Source organism: Macaca fascicularis, chromosome 10 (genome assembly GCF_037993035.2).
Source record: "Macaca fascicularis isolate 582-1 chromosome 10, T2T-MFA8v1.1".
Taxonomy (NCBI): domain Eukaryota; kingdom Metazoa; phylum Chordata; class Mammalia; order Primates; family Cercopithecidae; genus Macaca; species Macaca fascicularis.
In genome coordinates, this window is record NC_088384.1 from 120,091,615 (window position 1) to 120,106,522 (window position 14,908).

The window sequence follows — 14,908 nt, forward strand, 5'->3', positions numbered from 1 at the left end:
TCGCCTGTAGTCCCAGCTACTCGGGAAGCTGAGGCAGGAGAGTTGCTTGAACCCGGGAGGTAGAGGTTGCAGTGAGCTGAGATGGCACCACTGCACTCCAGCCTGGGACTCCGTCTCCAAAAAAGAAAGGAAAGAAAGAAAGAAAGAAGCCCAGGCATGTGTGGAGACTGGAGGCAGGGCTGCCCCTCACCAACTATCCACAATGTGAAGGAAACTAGAAGCAAACATCCAGCAGCAGGGAGCGCGGGGCATGGAAACCAACGCTGAGGAAACAGCCGCAGGAGAGAGCACAGAGGGAGAAAGAAAGGCTCAGGTACTCCCTTGCTGTGGTTCAGGCCTGTTCTACCACCCCTGGGGTCACCACTGCCCACGGACCTTCCTGTTGGGTGCCTGAAGCACGGCGCCTCCTGACAGGTCAGGTTTTTTTGTTTGTTTTTTGTTTTTTGAGACGGAGTCTCGCTCTGTCACCCAGGCTGGAGTGCAGTGGTGCGAGCTCAGCTCACTGCAAGCTCCGCCTCCCGGGTTTACGCCATTCTCCTGCCTCAGCCTCCCCAGCCTCGCCCGGCTAGTTTTTTGTATTTTTTTAAGTAGAGACGGGGTTTCACCGTGTTAGCCAGGATGGTCTCGATCTCCTGACCTCGTGATCGGCCCGTCTCAGCTTCCCAAAGTGCTGGGATTACAGGCTTGAGCCACCGCGCCCCGCCGACAGGTCAGGTTTAAGGGAAGTTTGCGGGATAACTAAAAAGAGGCTGGAGGGAGGAGGGAGCAGGGAGGAGCTAGCCCACAGGAGCCAACGCTGGCCTGACCCCTGTGCCGGACTGACTCTGGAAGAGTCATTGGGGCAGCTTTCTCAGGCGGGAGGGGCACTGGGGGGTTGGGGACTTGCACTGGCCCACGCCACCACTCTGGAAACCTTCCCTCAGCAGGACCTGCTCTGCACAGGTCATGGGCAGCCTCCCTCTGCTCCCCACTTCCACAGCTCCAGACTCCATCTCAACCACAGCCAGGAGTCACTGCTAACACCACAAAGGACCTGTTCCTGCACCAGCATGGGCCAGCTCTCGGGCAGGTGCCCGGGACAGAGTCACGAGTGACAAGCAGACAGTAAACAACGGGCGAGACGGACAGACTGACTGCTGGGATGACACGGCAGGCGGAACTGGAATGGTGCTGGAGGAGCCCCAGCCCTGGGGACAGACCTCCACCTGTGCACAGACCTCCAAGCTGGAGCCTGCTCTGGAACACCAAGGGCAGCACCAGAGGTTGTAGAGGGGCAGACGCAGGAATGCTGGGGGACACACTCGGGGAACAGTGAGAAAAGCCCTAGGCTGGGGCAGAGGAAGTCCGCAATGGTACAAGCATCAAGACACAAAGTGCAAGAAATTTGCCTAAGACAAGAGGCAGTTCCAGGGCAGACCGGGGCCCCTGGAGAAGGGTGCCGCAATCTATCCTCACTGCCTGCAGCTTCCCTCCTGTCCCTTGGTAACCACACCAAACAAAGATAACAGCAGTCTCTGCCTCCTCAGACACCGCGAGGACCACTGTGCCCAGCCCACTGTCTGTGCACAGGGCAGGCCCAGATGGCTGCTGCCACCAACCTGTGTTATCTGGGAATGCCTTTATCAAGAGCCCTCAGTGCTTGTCTAGCATTGGCCTGCCCCACCTTGGGTTAAATCAACGCCTCTTTGGTGGCCGGGCACGGTGGTTCATGCCTGTAATCCCACGGAGGCTGAGGCAGGCAGATCACTTGAAGTCAGGAGTTCGAGACCAGCCTGGACAACATGACAAAATACCTGTCTACTAAAAATACAAAAAAATTAGCTGGGCGTGGTGGCGCACACCTGTAATTCCAGCTACTTGGGAGGCTGAGGCAGGAGAATTGCTTGAACCCGGGAGGGGGGGTTGCAGGGAGCCGAGATCCAGCCCCTGCACTCCAGCCTGGGCGACAGAGTGAGACTCCGTCTCAAAACAAAACAAACAAACAAAACAAAGCCTCTTTGGAATCAACAGAAGACAGACTCAGGTCCTATTAGACTCCAGCCATGCAAAGCTCCCAGTCAGTGCCCACTGGGAGGGTAGGGACTGAAAGGACACAGGACCACGGGAAAGCTCTTTCCGCCCAGCAGCTCCTGGAGAAGAGCGACCCTGTGCCGGGACACCTTTCCCCCGGCGGCCCCCCGCGCAGCCCATCTCTGAGGAAGTCCTGGCTCACAGCGTTTCTGACCAGAGTCACAACCTGAACCCAGGCAAGAGGCGCCTGAGTAGGAACAATCCCTTCCATGGGGACCCCTCGGCTCCCCAAGGGACACTTCAGACGGGAAGGGAGGGGCAGCGCCCAGAGCGCCCTCCTGCAGCCCCGGGCACTGCGTGGCCACCGCCCCCTGACGGCCACGGCCGCAAAGGCGCCGCGCAGGGCTCGGGTGGGGTGGCTCCTCCCGCTGCACCCCCGCAACTTCCCCACCTCATGCTCTTGCAAAGCCCCAGCAGAGCCTCGAAGGTGCCCCGCGCGTGAGGGGCAATCAGAAGGCACCGTGCGCCGCCGCACCCCCAAATCCCGACCCCTGGCCTCGCGGGTCGGGCCGGGCCACACCCCGAGCCGACAACACTGAGCAACTCGCACAGTCGAGCAGGCACACGGCCCGCTGGGTGCTCAAGGCCGAGGGCCCCACCCACTGGCGGCAGAGACCAAGGTCAACGCTGGGGGTGCGCAGCCGGCCTCCTTCCCCGGGCCCCGAGAAGCCTGCTGTCTTGGGTCAGGTCCGTCCTCCCGGCCGCTTCAAGCCCGCAGGGTTCCGCCCGGCACGTGGGAGAACGGGGCGCCGCCGCCTGGCCTCCGGGAGTGGGGAAGTTGGGCTCGCGGCGGGCACTGACCACCCTCCCACCTCGGCCAGGGCTGCGGCCCGTTTCCTGCTCGCCAGTGAAGTGAAGGCGGCGCCCACGCCTACCGGTCCTCGCACGCGGTCTCGTTTTTCTCAGCCTGCCGGCCTGGCGGGTCTCGGGCCGTAAGTGGCGACGTGGGCGAGGGGTCGGCGTCCGCGCGGGCCGGGGGCGCAGCCATTGCGCTCGGAGGCCTCTCCGCGGGCCGGGCTGGGCCGGGCGGCGCGCGTGGGCCGCCGGGAGCTGGTGGTTCCCTCTCCCGCCCACCGCGGACTACGAGCCCCACAAGGCCGCGCGTCGCGCACTACGAGCCCCACAAGGCCGCGCGTCGCGGACTACGAGCCCCACAAGGCCGCGCGTCGCGGACTACGAGCCCCACAAGGCCGCGCGTCCCGGACTACGAGACCCACAAGGCCGCGCGGAGGGCACGCGGGACCCGTAGTTCTACCGCCGCCACCACGTGCCCGGAGGGCCCCGCCCCCTGCGTTTCACCACAAACTCAGTCGCACAAAAACCCTGGAAAAAAATCAATAAACATTTATTTGATACAGTCATTTTAATACATACAGTGATGGCCCGTCCGCACGCCATTCGGGACCAGGGCGCGGGGCGGGGACGAGGACCGGGGACAGATGGTCACAAGGCGGGCGGGGCCCGAACTCACCGTCGAAACATCTCGCAAATAAACACTTTGTAGATAGAATATATATGTATATATATATGGTTACAAGTGATAGCTGGAACCTCTTTCAAAATGCACTTATGTACTGAGAACTGGCATTAAAAAACCCAAACCAAGAAACCCAAAGCACAGGACGCGCGGCCGCGAGGCAGGGGAGAGCCTGGGGCCCCAGACCCCGGCCTGGGGGAGCCGCCTGGGGCCCGCCAAACAGGGCACGTGGGGGCGGCCCCTCCCGGGGTCAGGCTCACTGGCTCCTTCCCTTCAGGGCCACCAGGCAGGAGGGTCAACGGTCACACAGGAGGCACCCTCACCTGCCTTTGCACCAGCAAATAAAGTGCATCCCATTTTCGTGAGTGTCGGCCCGGTGAGTCAGCCTTTCCGGGCCCTTTCCTGTTCTTAGGGCAGGGGGCGTGCGCTGAGCCAGAGGTAGAGCTGCAGAAAGGGCCCCGACTGGGTCCCGGGCAGGGCCGGCGCCCACCACACTCTGGGGGTCTGCTATGCTGGTCCCTCTCACTGAGGGCTCCTGGAGGCCTATGTGGGCCAGCGTAGGGAGTGGGCAGACCCTGCTGAGCTCCACCCAGGGCCCTACCCCTTGGGAGGAGTGCTCTGCAGACCAGCATGTGGGAGAGGGAGGGAAGAAAGGAGGGGTCAGACCCAACAGCCACTTCTGACAGTAGCCCCCACGCCTACCTTAAAGACAAAGGGGGTTAAAGTGCTAAGCATCAAGGTATCCAGGACTCCTCTTCCCACACCAGGGATTATCTGTGGGCTTTGGGAGTGTCCCAGAAACTCACCCCTAGCAAAAACCAGACCCTCTTCTCTCCTCCCCAAGGGCCAAGTACCTGAGAGGCTGGGGCAGGCGCACGACACCCTGCAGAGGTGTTCAGGTCCACCCTCCTCCCGCCATTGGTGGCAAGGACAAAGTGCACCTAGGCCCCTGCCCAGTGCCTGCTCCCCTCGCCTCCCGAGGCTGCCCCAGCAGAAGCTGTCAGACCCCACCCTCCACCTCCAGCACCACCGGCTGCACCAGTGAAGCTCTGGGACACAGGAGGGAGAGCCTCCCCGGACCCTCTGACGCTGGGTCACGCCCATCTCTGCCCAAGCCTCCATCCTCTCATCAGGCCGAGGTGTGCGTGGGTGGGGGAGTCCAGGTCTCCACACCCCCTCCCTAGCACATCTGGCAAGGGTTGCTGAGGGTCAGAGCCTTCTGGCCCAAGGATAAAGCCAGAGACAGGAAGTGTACTGCAACCCCAGTCCCCAAAGTGCTCCTGGAACTTGTCTCCCTACTACTGCAGGCCGAGCCCAGTGGGGACCCTTCTCCCTGGGGGATGGGTGAGGGTGGGTGCTGGGGGCAGAGGCAGTGCCCAGTCAGTACTGCCTCCCTGAGCAGCAAGGGACCCAAACCCCAGAGACCCACGCCCTGGCCCAGCCCAACCCCCAGGCCCACCGTCTGCACCAGGAAACCCTTAGCACCAAATGTCAGATTGTGAGTTTTTGTATAAAAAACAATTTAAAAAAAAGGTTGTTACTTGTCACAGCAACAAGACTGGCATCCACTACACCCAGGAGACACACGCACACGGGCAAACATCAAAATTCACATCGTCCAGGGTCAGTGGGGATGAGCCCTCAGCCCACTCCCACCCACCCTGGAAAACGGCCTCCCTCCAAAGCTGCCCCCTCAGAGCCTCGTCCTCCTTGCAACGCCGTGGTTGGAAGGCAGGACCCCAGGGAGGCAGCCACAGGCTGTGGCCCCCTCTTCCAGGCACCCTGGACTCCCTGCCTGACCCCTGCCCAGCCTGTAGACCCAGCCGTCCCCCGGGGCACAAAGGGGGCAAAGACAGCTCTGGAGCTGCCATCAGCCTGCGTGACTTTGGCCGACCCCTCCCCTGGCTGGCCTTCAGTTCCCATATCAGTCCACACGACCAGAAACAATGGGGGCCGGTTAAAAAAAAGTGGGGAGGGGGCTCCCATGAGAGCTCGGCCACTGGGCCTACCCAGATTGGCAGACAGAAGGCTGCCTTTCCCCCAGTGGCCACTCAGAGCCAGGCCAGCTCTGCCCAGCTTCCTGCCCCACATGTCCGTGGGCCCCAGGAAGACCCCAGAGCCCAAACTAGTCCATCCCTACTCCATGAGGCTGCTCCAACCTAGGCCTGCAGTGCCAGAAGGCTGAACACTGGAGGGAGAGCATACTCCAGGGGCCCCACACCCCCAGGGCTGGCAGCTGTGTTGAAGGGCATCAAGCTCCTGCTGCCCTGTAGGTGCAAGAAGCAAAACCCTCCCTTACCCCAAGCTGGGAGCACAGACAGGCCTGTGGGGCAGGGCCTGAGCACAGCAGGGATCACACTGACAGAGGAGCGGCAGGGGTGGGGTAGGGGGCAGCCCTGGAGAGGTAGAAAACAGAAGCAGGGGGACCAAGTGGGTGGCCAAGGGCAGGCAGGAGCCTGTCGGGTCAGCATGGCAGTGGTCAGACGGGGGTCTGTCCTGGGAGGTAGCTGGGGGTGCTGGAGTTCCAGTGTTGGGTGGAGGTGAGGCCAGGATGGTGGCTGCCGGCTGCCAGTCGCTCAGGTGCCCTCACCAGCCCAGAACCACAGGTCACCAGGGATGCCTGAGCCTTGAGGGAGCCAGGGTGGGGACCCGGCAGGGCCTGAGGAAGCAGAGCCCGGAGGCCAAAGGCCATCTGCCTGCTCTGCACTGCAGCCCCTGTGGCACCAAGACCCCAGACACATTCCCATGGGGAGGGGCAACCCTCCCGGCTATTGCACTTCTGCTGGACACACCTTGGGGAGCCCCAACCCAGGTGTGCCCTGTGGCAGCCTTAACAGGGGAAGGGCCACCTTCAGGGAAGGGAGCGTGGCTGGCTGCCCCCACTGGACAGATGAAGAGGTGGGGGTGGGGGATGGAGAACTGTAGGACAGAGGTCCCGGAGCTAGCCCTGCCTTGAACAGAGGGCGGTGTGGCAGCTGCATGGGGGCCAGGCCCCACCCGCCAAGCTCACTTTTCAGGCGCCTTGCTGGCTCCCACCTTCCGGCCAGTGGAGCCCCGGGCCCCCTTGTCTTTGCATCCTAGAGGCCAGTCGTCCCGGCGTGGGGGCAGCTTGGCCACAGGCTCCTCTGGGGGCCGCTCCTTGGGCTTTCGGCCCCGCTTCTTCCCACCTGCCAGATTTTTTTTCTTTTCCTTCTTGGGCACCAATGAGTCCTGGCTCCTGTGTTTGGGAGGTGGGTCTGCTGATGTTCGGAACCAGTTCTGGGGAGAGAAAAGCGCTGATGAAGGCCTAGGACTGGATGCTGAGCACCTGAGCCAGGTGTCGCCTGAGAGCTGAAGACCTGTCTGCCTTCAGGACTAGGCAAGCACCCAGGGCAAGGCTGCTGGGGGCTGGACAGGCGGACACCCTCAGGGCAGCTCCAGCTCAGGGTGCAAGCCTCCCAGTTCTCCCAGGGAAGCCAGACCCGACTTTGAGGAGAAACTACCAGATTTCTCCACATTGGCTGCTGTCCCAGGCACACTCCATGGGCCACTGATCTCTCCACCCACAAGGGGTGCCCAACCCCAGCCCCGTCCCCTCCTGGGCTAGCCCCCAGCCACAGGCCCTAGTGATGGCCCTTGCACCTCTGCATGGGTCTTGAGGATGTGGTATTTGACGCCACTCTCAGAGCTGAACTCCTTCGGACACAGCAGGCAGTGGTACTTCCCCGCCAGGTGGGCCCCCTGCAATGCACAGACAGGCCAGTGCCTCAGCCCTTGGAGGACCCAGATCTGTCCTAAGCCCTTACTCATGGCTAAAGGGTCAAAGTCAGGGGTGGCCAAAGGAAAGCTGTGGCTATCTGTGCTGGACGGTGCTGGGGGTGACTGGGTTGCCGGGGCTGCAGGGGTGGTGGGGAGAGGAAGGGTAGGGAGAGGCAGGTGCCCAGGGGAAGAGTTGCAGACCTTTGCTAAGCATCCCTTATTCTAAGCCAGTGTGCCATCTGCCTGGGTCGGGGTGCCCACTCATGCCTACATGGACACAGAACTCCGAGGACAGGACTAGGACTCATTGGCTTGCAGCTGGGGTTAGGGGTGAGGGAGGTGTCCTAGGCTGGCCATCAGCCTCCAGCCAGTCTCTGGGTTCGTGGAAGAGGAGGCCACATAGAACAAGTGGGGGGCAGGGCAGGGTCCCACACTATTTTGTGGGAGGCCCAGGTGGGGTGAGCTGGGATCTCTGAGCGCAGCACTTGGCCATGGGGCGGGCCCCAGAACTGACCTTGCTGCAGCTGGCAAGATGAGCCTTGAGTCCGGACACACTGGAGTAGATGGCTTCACAGCACTGCAGGGGAGGCAGCCGTGGGCGAGGGCCGCTGGTGGGCACCCCACACCAAGATACACCCCTGCCCTACCCCAGGGGATCTCTGAGACCTCTTTGGGACAAGTGAGGGGGTGTGAGTCCTGGGAATCGGGCAGGCTGGGCATGCAAGGCCTGGGGTGGTCTGGGCACCTCCTGAAAGCTCTCAGCCTCCACTCCTGCTCTGAGGGCCACACCTGGGCTCTGTCCCTGTGTGGGTCCCCACGCCCCCACCCGGCGGCCTCTGCTCACATCATTGGGACAGTTGACGTGGCCTTTCTCCTTCACTTCATTCTTCCATGCCTCTAGCAGCTGGGGGTTCAGCGTGGGGAGCCCTGGCCGAGTGTAGTTGAGCTGTGAATTCGACAGCACCAGGGTGAGCCTGAGGCCAGGAGACACCCCAGCTGCTCTAAGAACACTCGCCTTGGCAGCAGGCAACACTCGCCACGGCAGCAGGCAACACTCGCCACAGATGGCGGGGGCAACGGGTGGCCCAGGTCACGGGGCGGCTGTCCCAAGGCTCAGGCCAAGGCATGTCCCGCCCAGAGGCCACAGCGCTGTCCACAATACTGGGTGGGCAGCTCACCCGTGCGGTCTCGGGCACGAGGTCATCCTTCATGCGCCGCTTGGTCCAGTCGCGGGCCAGCTCGTCCTCTGCTATCTCCTGCAGGTGGAACACCGCCACCTGGGCCGACGTGCGGCGGACACGCCCGCTTGGGGTCCGCTCCACACCCAGCAGGTCCTCAGCCTCGGGGGACTTGTCTGTGGGCTCCTCAGGGGGCTGAAGGGCAGGAAGGCATGGAGGCTAGAGTGAGCCGCAGGAGCAAGAGGCAGGTCGGCGCACAGTGAGGCCACCCCAAGGCCGGTGGACCCACAGGCCTCGTAGTGTGCTGGGGACACGGCTGACGCAGGCAACCCGAGGGAACAGGGAGGTTTCACCCTCCCGCCCACCAGGACACCCGCCTCTCACAGAGAGGGGTGGGAAACACATGCGTTAGGCGGCACATGGACAAATACGGTTGGTACCCGAGGCACACAGAACACACACGGCAAACAGGAGCAAGCATGGTGCCACGGAACGGATGCCACAGAACGGAGAGCCACTCACAGGGGCCGTGTGCTCCGAGCGCACGTGGTAGTCGTGGCCGGCCTTGGATCGGTATGTCTTGCCACAGTGGGTGCAGGGGAAGGAGGGGCTGTCCACCTCGCAGGGCGGCTTCCCACAGCGCCGCTGGTGGTACTGGTAGCCCATGAGGCTGGAGAAGGCAGCCCCGCAACCCTGGGGGTCAGGCCAGAGGGTGGGTGAGTGGCCAGCAGGGCCCCCCCACCCCACACTGCCGTGGCCCCCACTGACCTCCTGGGGGCAGCGTAGCCGTCCCATCTGCTTCAGCACCTTGCGCAGCCGCTCGCGCTCCTCCTGCTCACCCCCCTCAGAGGCCTCGGCGTCAGAGGGCTGGGGACGGGGTGAACGTCGGTGACCCACCACCACCACCACAGGTCCCTGCCCTGGCCCTGCCCCACCCAGGTGTTGGGCCACCGTCATCCGAGGCTAGAAACTGGGGGAGCTGTGGTGAAGGTGGGGTGTGAGGTCAGAGGTCACGCTGGACAGGCGCTGGGGGCCCGACGGTACCTTGGCACTGTGCTCGGCCATGGTGTGGTAGTTGAGCCCAGCTTTGGACTTGAACTGCTTCCGGCAGTGCTGGCACTTGAGTGCATCCTGAAGCTGCAGATGGCGCAGGTGTGAGAAGCCTGCCTGCGGCCGGGGCACCTCCCTCCCAGCGCCTTCCGGGAGCTGCCTTACCTTCTGACACACCTCCATGTGCTTCTTGAGCCCCACGAGCGTCTTCCGGGTGACCACGTTGCAGGTGGGGCAGACGGCTTCCCCACGCTCGTGGATGGCCCTCTGCCACTGCTCTTCAGGGCCACCTGTGGGGAAGGCAGGGGCCTCGAAGGCTTGTGGGGACCCCTGGGTGGCCTGGACACCAGGCACAGAATCCAGCCTCCACACTCAGCCCCCATCCCTGTGCTGTGGGATCTACCCGCGTTCTAGAGCTGCCCTGAGCCCCTGCCAGGCAGCCCCTACCTGGAGCTGGGTGGGCCATGGGGGCTGGTGCCTCCTTGCTGACAGTGATGGGGGCTGGCACCTTCTTCCGGGCATCCTCAGGGCCTGGCCCCTCCTGCTTCTTGGAGCGGTGAACTCGGGCCTTGTCCTCAGCTTTGACCAGGCCTGTGTGCACACATGGGGTGGAGAGAGGCAGGGGTGGGCTCAGGGGCTGCCGCTCAGTGGACAGCCCCAGCCCTGGAAGTGCACACCGGGCTGGGGTCTTACCTTTGAGCCCAAAGGTCCCTGAGATGGATGGCTGCTCCCCTGTAAACTTCTTGGGTGTTTTCTGTTTCCTTCCTGACTCGGGGAGAGAAAACGGGGGCCAAGATTCTGGTCAAATAACCGTCAGGAGCCGAGCCTGTGCCGGCCGCCACCCCTGGGGCTCTCATCTTACTGTGCTTCGTGCGCTCGGGGTCCTCCTCAGGCGGGGACGCAGGGCCTGCAGCCCTCAGTGCCTCCACGCCCCCCGACGGCCTGCTGCCTGGCGACAAGGAGCCACTGCTGGCATCTGCACTCAGCTGGAAGGCCGAGCTCTGGCCCATGGTGGAGGGGCCGTACTCCCCATTCTCTGGCCTGGCCTGCTTGGGTGGAATTGGGCAGGTGTCCAGGCCGTCCGCAGCCCTGCAGGGAGCAGGTGAGGTGAGGGCCAGGAGGGCCTAACTTTGGGCCCCATTACCCCCAGGCCATGGCCGAGGAGCACCCCGGCCTGGAACGAGCCCCATACCTTTTCTTACCACTGTTCCTCCCTGTGGCACGAGGTGCTTTGTTTTCCGACTTGGTCAGCAGCACCATTTTGCAGGGCGGTGTGTGTCTGCTGATGGCAATGGGCCTGCTGACTGTCACCGGCTTGCTGACCACAATGGGCCTGCTGACTGTCACTGGCTTGGTGACCGGCACGGGTTTCGTAACTGTCACAAGTTTTGTGACCGTAATGGGTTTGGTGACAGGTACAGGTTTGGTGACTGGCACAGACTTGGTGACTGTGATGGGTTTGGTGACTGGCACAGGCCTAGTGACCGGCATGGCCTTGGTGACTGGCATGGGCCTGCTGACTGTGACAGGTTTGGTGACTGGCACGGGCCTAGTGACTGGCATGGCCTTGGTGACTGGCATGGGTCTGCCAACAGAGACTGGCTTGCTGATGCCAATGGGTTTGCTGACACCCACGGGTTTGCCAATAGTGACAGGTTTGCTCACTCCAATGGGCTTGCTGACCCCAACGGGCCGGCTGATGGTGACCGGCCTGCTGATGGGCCCAGGCTTGGAGGCAGGCAGAGGTCGGTCCATGTGGTTCCAAATCCGGTGTTTCTCCAGCTGGGTCTTAGAGGTGAATGCAGCCTCGCAGAAGGGGCAGGGGAAGGCGAGCCGATCTGAGATGGCACCCTGGGCAGGGAGGGCGGGTGTGGGACAGGGCCCCAAGGGCCTCTGCCCAGACACACCCCAAGGCCTCCTCTTCCCTGACCCACAGTCCCTTACCCCTTGGCACCGCTGGTAATGGTACTTGAGCCCGTAGATGCTGGGGAACTCCAGCCAGCACCCCGAGTTTGGACACTTCACCCTCGAGTGTGCCTTGAACTCATCCTTCCAGTCGTTCATCAGGGAGAGCTAGGTGTGGGGAAAGGTGGTGCTGCTGACCCGCAGCCACCCGGGCCACTGCCAGCCCGAGCCCCACACTCAGAGCCCTCCCTGGGCCTGCAGGGTGCACACACCACATGAGCCCCTCAACATCGGACTGCAGTGGGAATTCAAGCCACCCAGCAGGGGCCATGCACAAGACCTGCTCTAGGAGCCCAGAATCTCCCGGCACACCAGATATAAAGCCAGACCACATGAAGCCTGCCAGGCCAGTGCCCACACCTTGAGGCACAGAGTTGGTACCAGATGTGCAGAGGACAAATCAGGGCAGGGCAGTGGCTGGACAGGGAGACCCCAGCATGAGCCCCACCATGGCCCTGAGGGAGCTCACAGGAATGTCTCGGAGGGCCTGGTTCTCGGCTTTTGGCCGCCCCTTTTTCTTCCCTTCTGTCTTGTCGCTGGCTGGACTTCCTGGGTCAAAGCAGAGAGGGGCTTGGCCAGGCACTGTCTGTCCACCACGGACCACCGGCATCCCTGCAGCACATAACACAGCAAGGCTCGGAAGCTGTAGCACTGTCTACCACTGGGGGCTGCACAGGCCCACAGTGAGCGCCACTGTCCCAACACCAGGGCACCGGGAGCAGGGGCTGTGGCCAGCTGAGGACAAGAACCCAGGGCCCTGGGCGATGTCCAAGGCAACCCTTCCCCTGGTAAGGTCCTTGGGAACTCAAGGGGCCTAGCTGGGTACCTGGAGACAGGATGCCCGGGGCCGTGGCCCACTCCTACCCCTTGCTGCCCAGAACCATGCCCAGAATTGACTTTGGCCCTGACTCCTCTTACCCATCTTCGGTGGATCATGCAGCATTGGAAGTCGGACCTCCTTTCGACTGCCATCCTTCCCGGGACCACTCTTGCTGGACCCCGGGGGCCGACGGCCTCCAACGCAGAAAGGATCCGTCATCTCTGCGGAGCAAGTAGACAATCTGTGAGGCCTGACGGGCCCCACTCAGAACACGTAGTGAGGCTGCCCTGGAGCCCCGCCCTTGGCAGGTCCTCGCTGGTCAGGGAAGAGGGGCCTGCCCTCCTGTGGTTTTGTTCACGTGGGAAAAGCAAGTGATGGGGGGTTCTGACTTAGGGGAGGGGCTGCCAGCCAAGGTCTCCCCAGATAACCCAGGAGGCGTCATCAGTTTGGAAGGATCTAGTCCTGTCCTGAGACCCTCACCAGCTTCCAGATCCCCTTCCCAACACACAGCCCCATAGCTGCAGAGATGATGCTGGAGGTGATGCTGGGAGGGGTGTGCCCCCGGGAGAGGTGCCTTGTGCAGGAGGAAGGAGGCTGGCAACATTCCTCCAGGGGACAATTATGTCTCCGATGATGGCTGCTGGCTCACAAGCTGCCCGGGCCCAGCAGTGGGGGCACAGCTTCTCACTGGGGCCCTGGTACCCTCCCATGCAGACCTGATGCAATGCCAACCTACCCAGGCAGGTACCCTTGGAATCTTCTCTCCAGACACAGATGGAAAACAGCCAAGGTGGGCACTGAGGACCCCCAGCCCACTCCAGCCCTGCACCAGGCTTCTGTCTCTGTTCTGGCTGAGCTATCCCCCCGACCCTCTTCACAGACTTGTCTGCGGGCCTGGCAGGCTGACCCGCCCCCAATCTCTCTCTGGAACTCTCAGTCCCCTGCCCACAGACCCATTACCACCACCTCAGCCAAACAAGTAGTGGAAGCACTAGCAGTGAAGGCCCAGGCTGCTGGCCAGAGAGAATGCCCTGCTGCCCAACGCTGGGCCCCCCCGAGGTCCTGTGCTGCTGGGAACCCCATCCTGAGAGCTGGGGAGCAGAGGAGACTCTGGGCTCAGCCCTGTGGAAAAGCCACGGAAAGAGGTGGGACAGGAAGCAGGGTGAGGGCTGGGTGGGCAGGTGGCCCCCTCCTGATACCTTCTAATTAACTTAGATCAGAGGGGATGGGAAGGGGCTGCTGTGTCCAGGAGGGCCAGAGAGCTGAGGTCAGAGGTCAGGACAGTCACTGCCCATTGCCAAGGGGGAGGCCAGTGTCCGGGCACAAAGTTCTCTGGAAGTCCTCACTTTGCAACTTTGAAAGGAGACAGGGTCCGCATGAGTCATCCCAGCACCTGACGACCCCGGTGGCCCCAATTTTTCTGAAGCCTGGGAGAAGAATTCAGAGTAGTGGGACCTGAGGCCAGGGCCGGCCTGGGAGGTAGAGACGCGACTGGCGCCCCGGGCGAGAAGGGGCTTCGGCCCTCCCGAGCCCAGCGGGCACACCGAGCCCTGGCGGGGAGAGGGGGCTCCGCCGCGCTGCGCGCAGGAGACGCCAGCAGCGGGTCCGCCGCGTAGGCCGTTCGGCCCGGGACCCCGGCCCAGGCCTGGCGCGAGGGTGAGCGCGGCCAGGGACGCGCACCTGGGGCCAGCCTCGCCACCCACCTGTCACCTGGGGCCGGGAGCGGGCGCGGGCGCGGGGCGCGGGCCTCGGCCTGGCCGGGCAGGGCCGATCGCGGGCGCGGGGTGGGGGGGCGAAGGCAGTGAACCAAAATGGCGACTTTTTCTGGAGAAGGAGGAGGCAGGAAGACGGCGCCGGCGCGGGGCGCGGGGGCTCGGGCGCGGCGGGGGGCGGGGGGGCTCCGGGCCCGGCCCCCTCCTCGGCCTGCGCGCGGGGTCGAGATCCGGGGCGCGGTGGGCGCCGGGGCTGCGGCCAGATCGGGGCTGGGGCACGGCCGGGCGCTTACCTGCGGCGCCCAGCGGGGCTGCGGCCGGGCCGAGCCGGGCCGGGGTGGGGGGCGCGGGGCGCGGGGCGCGGGGCGGTGGGTCCGGGCGGCGCAGGCTGCGCGCCGCGCTGCGCACATGCGCGCTCCCGCCCCTCCCACCTTTGACAGTTTTACTGCGGGGGGGAGGGGGCGAACTCTCGCGTTATTCCCGCGGCCGCTCCGCGGCGGGGAGGGGGCGGGGAGGGGGCGGGGAGGGGGCCCGGCGCTGGCCTGTGGTCCCCCCCCCGCGGTTCCGCCCCCGTCGGCCGGGCCCGCAGTCCGGAGTAGCCAGTTCTGCCGTCCTGGGGCGCGGGGAGTTTTTTGGACAGTGGGGTAAACTGAGGCCCGATAGGGGCGCTGGGCACTGCCCGGAGTCCGGCGCGCACGGATTGAGGCGACCTGATTCCGCCGCATCCTGGCCCGCGCGGCGAGGGTGGTCTCTGGGCTCGAGTCCCTGACCTCTGGCCCTGGGGGCCGTGCACCGGCAAAGCAGGATTCAGCCTCTTTCCAGCCGGCCCTGAGACCACTTTTGCGACTGGCCCCTGGCGGTGCCTGGTGGCTTGAGGCCATGGAGCTTTACTGGGGTC

General features: G+C 63.8%; 2 protein-coding genes and 1 long non-coding RNA gene across 50 annotated transcripts in view; 1 reads left to right on the top strand and 2 right to left on the bottom strand.

The window, feature by feature from the left end:
- The window catches only part of UCKL1 (uridine-cytidine kinase 1 like 1), a 21,844-nt gene extending 18,746 nt beyond the window's left edge, over nucleotides 1-3,098 (bottom strand). For 29 of the 33 annotated variants that reach the window (XR_012419674.1, XR_012419680.1, XR_012419670.1 and 26 more), the window contains exon 1: nucleotides 2,946-3,098. Coding sequence is in view for 15 of the 33 variants with exons in the window: in XM_074005744.1 (XP_073861845.1) it covers nucleotides 2,946-3,058 (113 nt within the window). In the remaining 18 variants the exon portion in view is untranslated. Of the gene's footprint in view, nucleotides 1-2,882 lie in introns of all 33 variants that reach the window. The other 4 variants (XM_074005749.1, XM_045364204.2, XM_074005748.1 and 1 more) reach the window with 1 other exon arrangement.
- Nucleotides 1-3,431, top strand: part of LOC135965688 (uncharacterized) — a 6,846-nt gene extending 3,415 nt beyond the window's left edge. For 3 of the 7 annotated variants that reach the window (XR_012419686.1, XR_012419690.1, XR_012419691.1), the window contains one exon: nucleotides 980-3,431. This is a non-coding gene — a long non-coding RNA (uncharacterized lncRNA). Of the gene's footprint in view, nucleotides 1-923 lie in introns of all 7 variants that reach the window. The other 4 variants (XR_012419685.1, XR_012419689.1, XR_012419687.1 and 1 more) reach the window with 2 other exon arrangements.
- ZNF512B (zinc finger protein 512B) lies at nucleotides 3,395-14,439 on the bottom strand. 10 transcript variants are annotated; one of them, XM_065523435.2, is made up of 18 exons: nucleotides 14,304-14,439; nucleotides 13,498-13,651; nucleotides 12,397-12,519; nucleotides 11,948-12,090; nucleotides 11,458-11,586; nucleotides 10,706-11,364; nucleotides 10,376-10,602; nucleotides 10,207-10,278; nucleotides 9,961-10,104; nucleotides 9,679-9,803; nucleotides 9,508-9,600; nucleotides 9,232-9,330; nucleotides 8,986-9,156; nucleotides 8,464-8,658; nucleotides 8,130-8,231; nucleotides 7,800-7,862; nucleotides 7,169-7,267; nucleotides 3,395-6,805 (listed from the first exon to the last, which is right to left on the bottom strand). In XM_065523435.2, exons 3-18 carry the CDS (start codon nucleotides 12,515-12,517, stop codon nucleotides 6,554-6,556), a joined length of 2,694 nt encoding a protein of 897 aa, XP_065379507.1. In that variant the 5' UTR covers nucleotides 12,518-12,519; nucleotides 13,498-13,651; nucleotides 14,304-14,439; the 3' UTR covers nucleotides 3,395-6,553. The 10 variants fall into 10 exon arrangements, 6 of the variants coding, with proteins under 6 accessions (XP_065379507.1, XP_045220129.1, XP_045220128.1 ...); XM_045364194.3 differs by having other exon boundaries at nucleotides 13,645-13,725; XM_045364193.3 differs by having other exon boundaries at nucleotides 13,498-13,725.
- Between the last annotated feature and the right edge of the window lie 469 nt (nucleotides 14,440-14,908).

Bases quoted from the DNA above. Each gene is read 5' to 3' on its own strand.
- ZNF512B (XM_045364192.2), bottom strand. From the start codon at position 12,517: ATGACGGATCCTTTCTGCGTTGGAGGCCGTCGGCCCCCGGGGTCCAGC. The intron at 11,365-11,457 runs GTAAGGGACTGT...CTCCCTGCCCAG, and splicing joins ATTACCAGCGGTGCCAAGGG to GGTGCCATCTCAGATCGGCT. The intron at 10,603-10,705 runs GTATGGGGCTCG...TGCTCCCTGCAG, and splicing joins AGGAACAGTGGTAAGAAAAG to GGCTGCGGACGGCCTGGACA.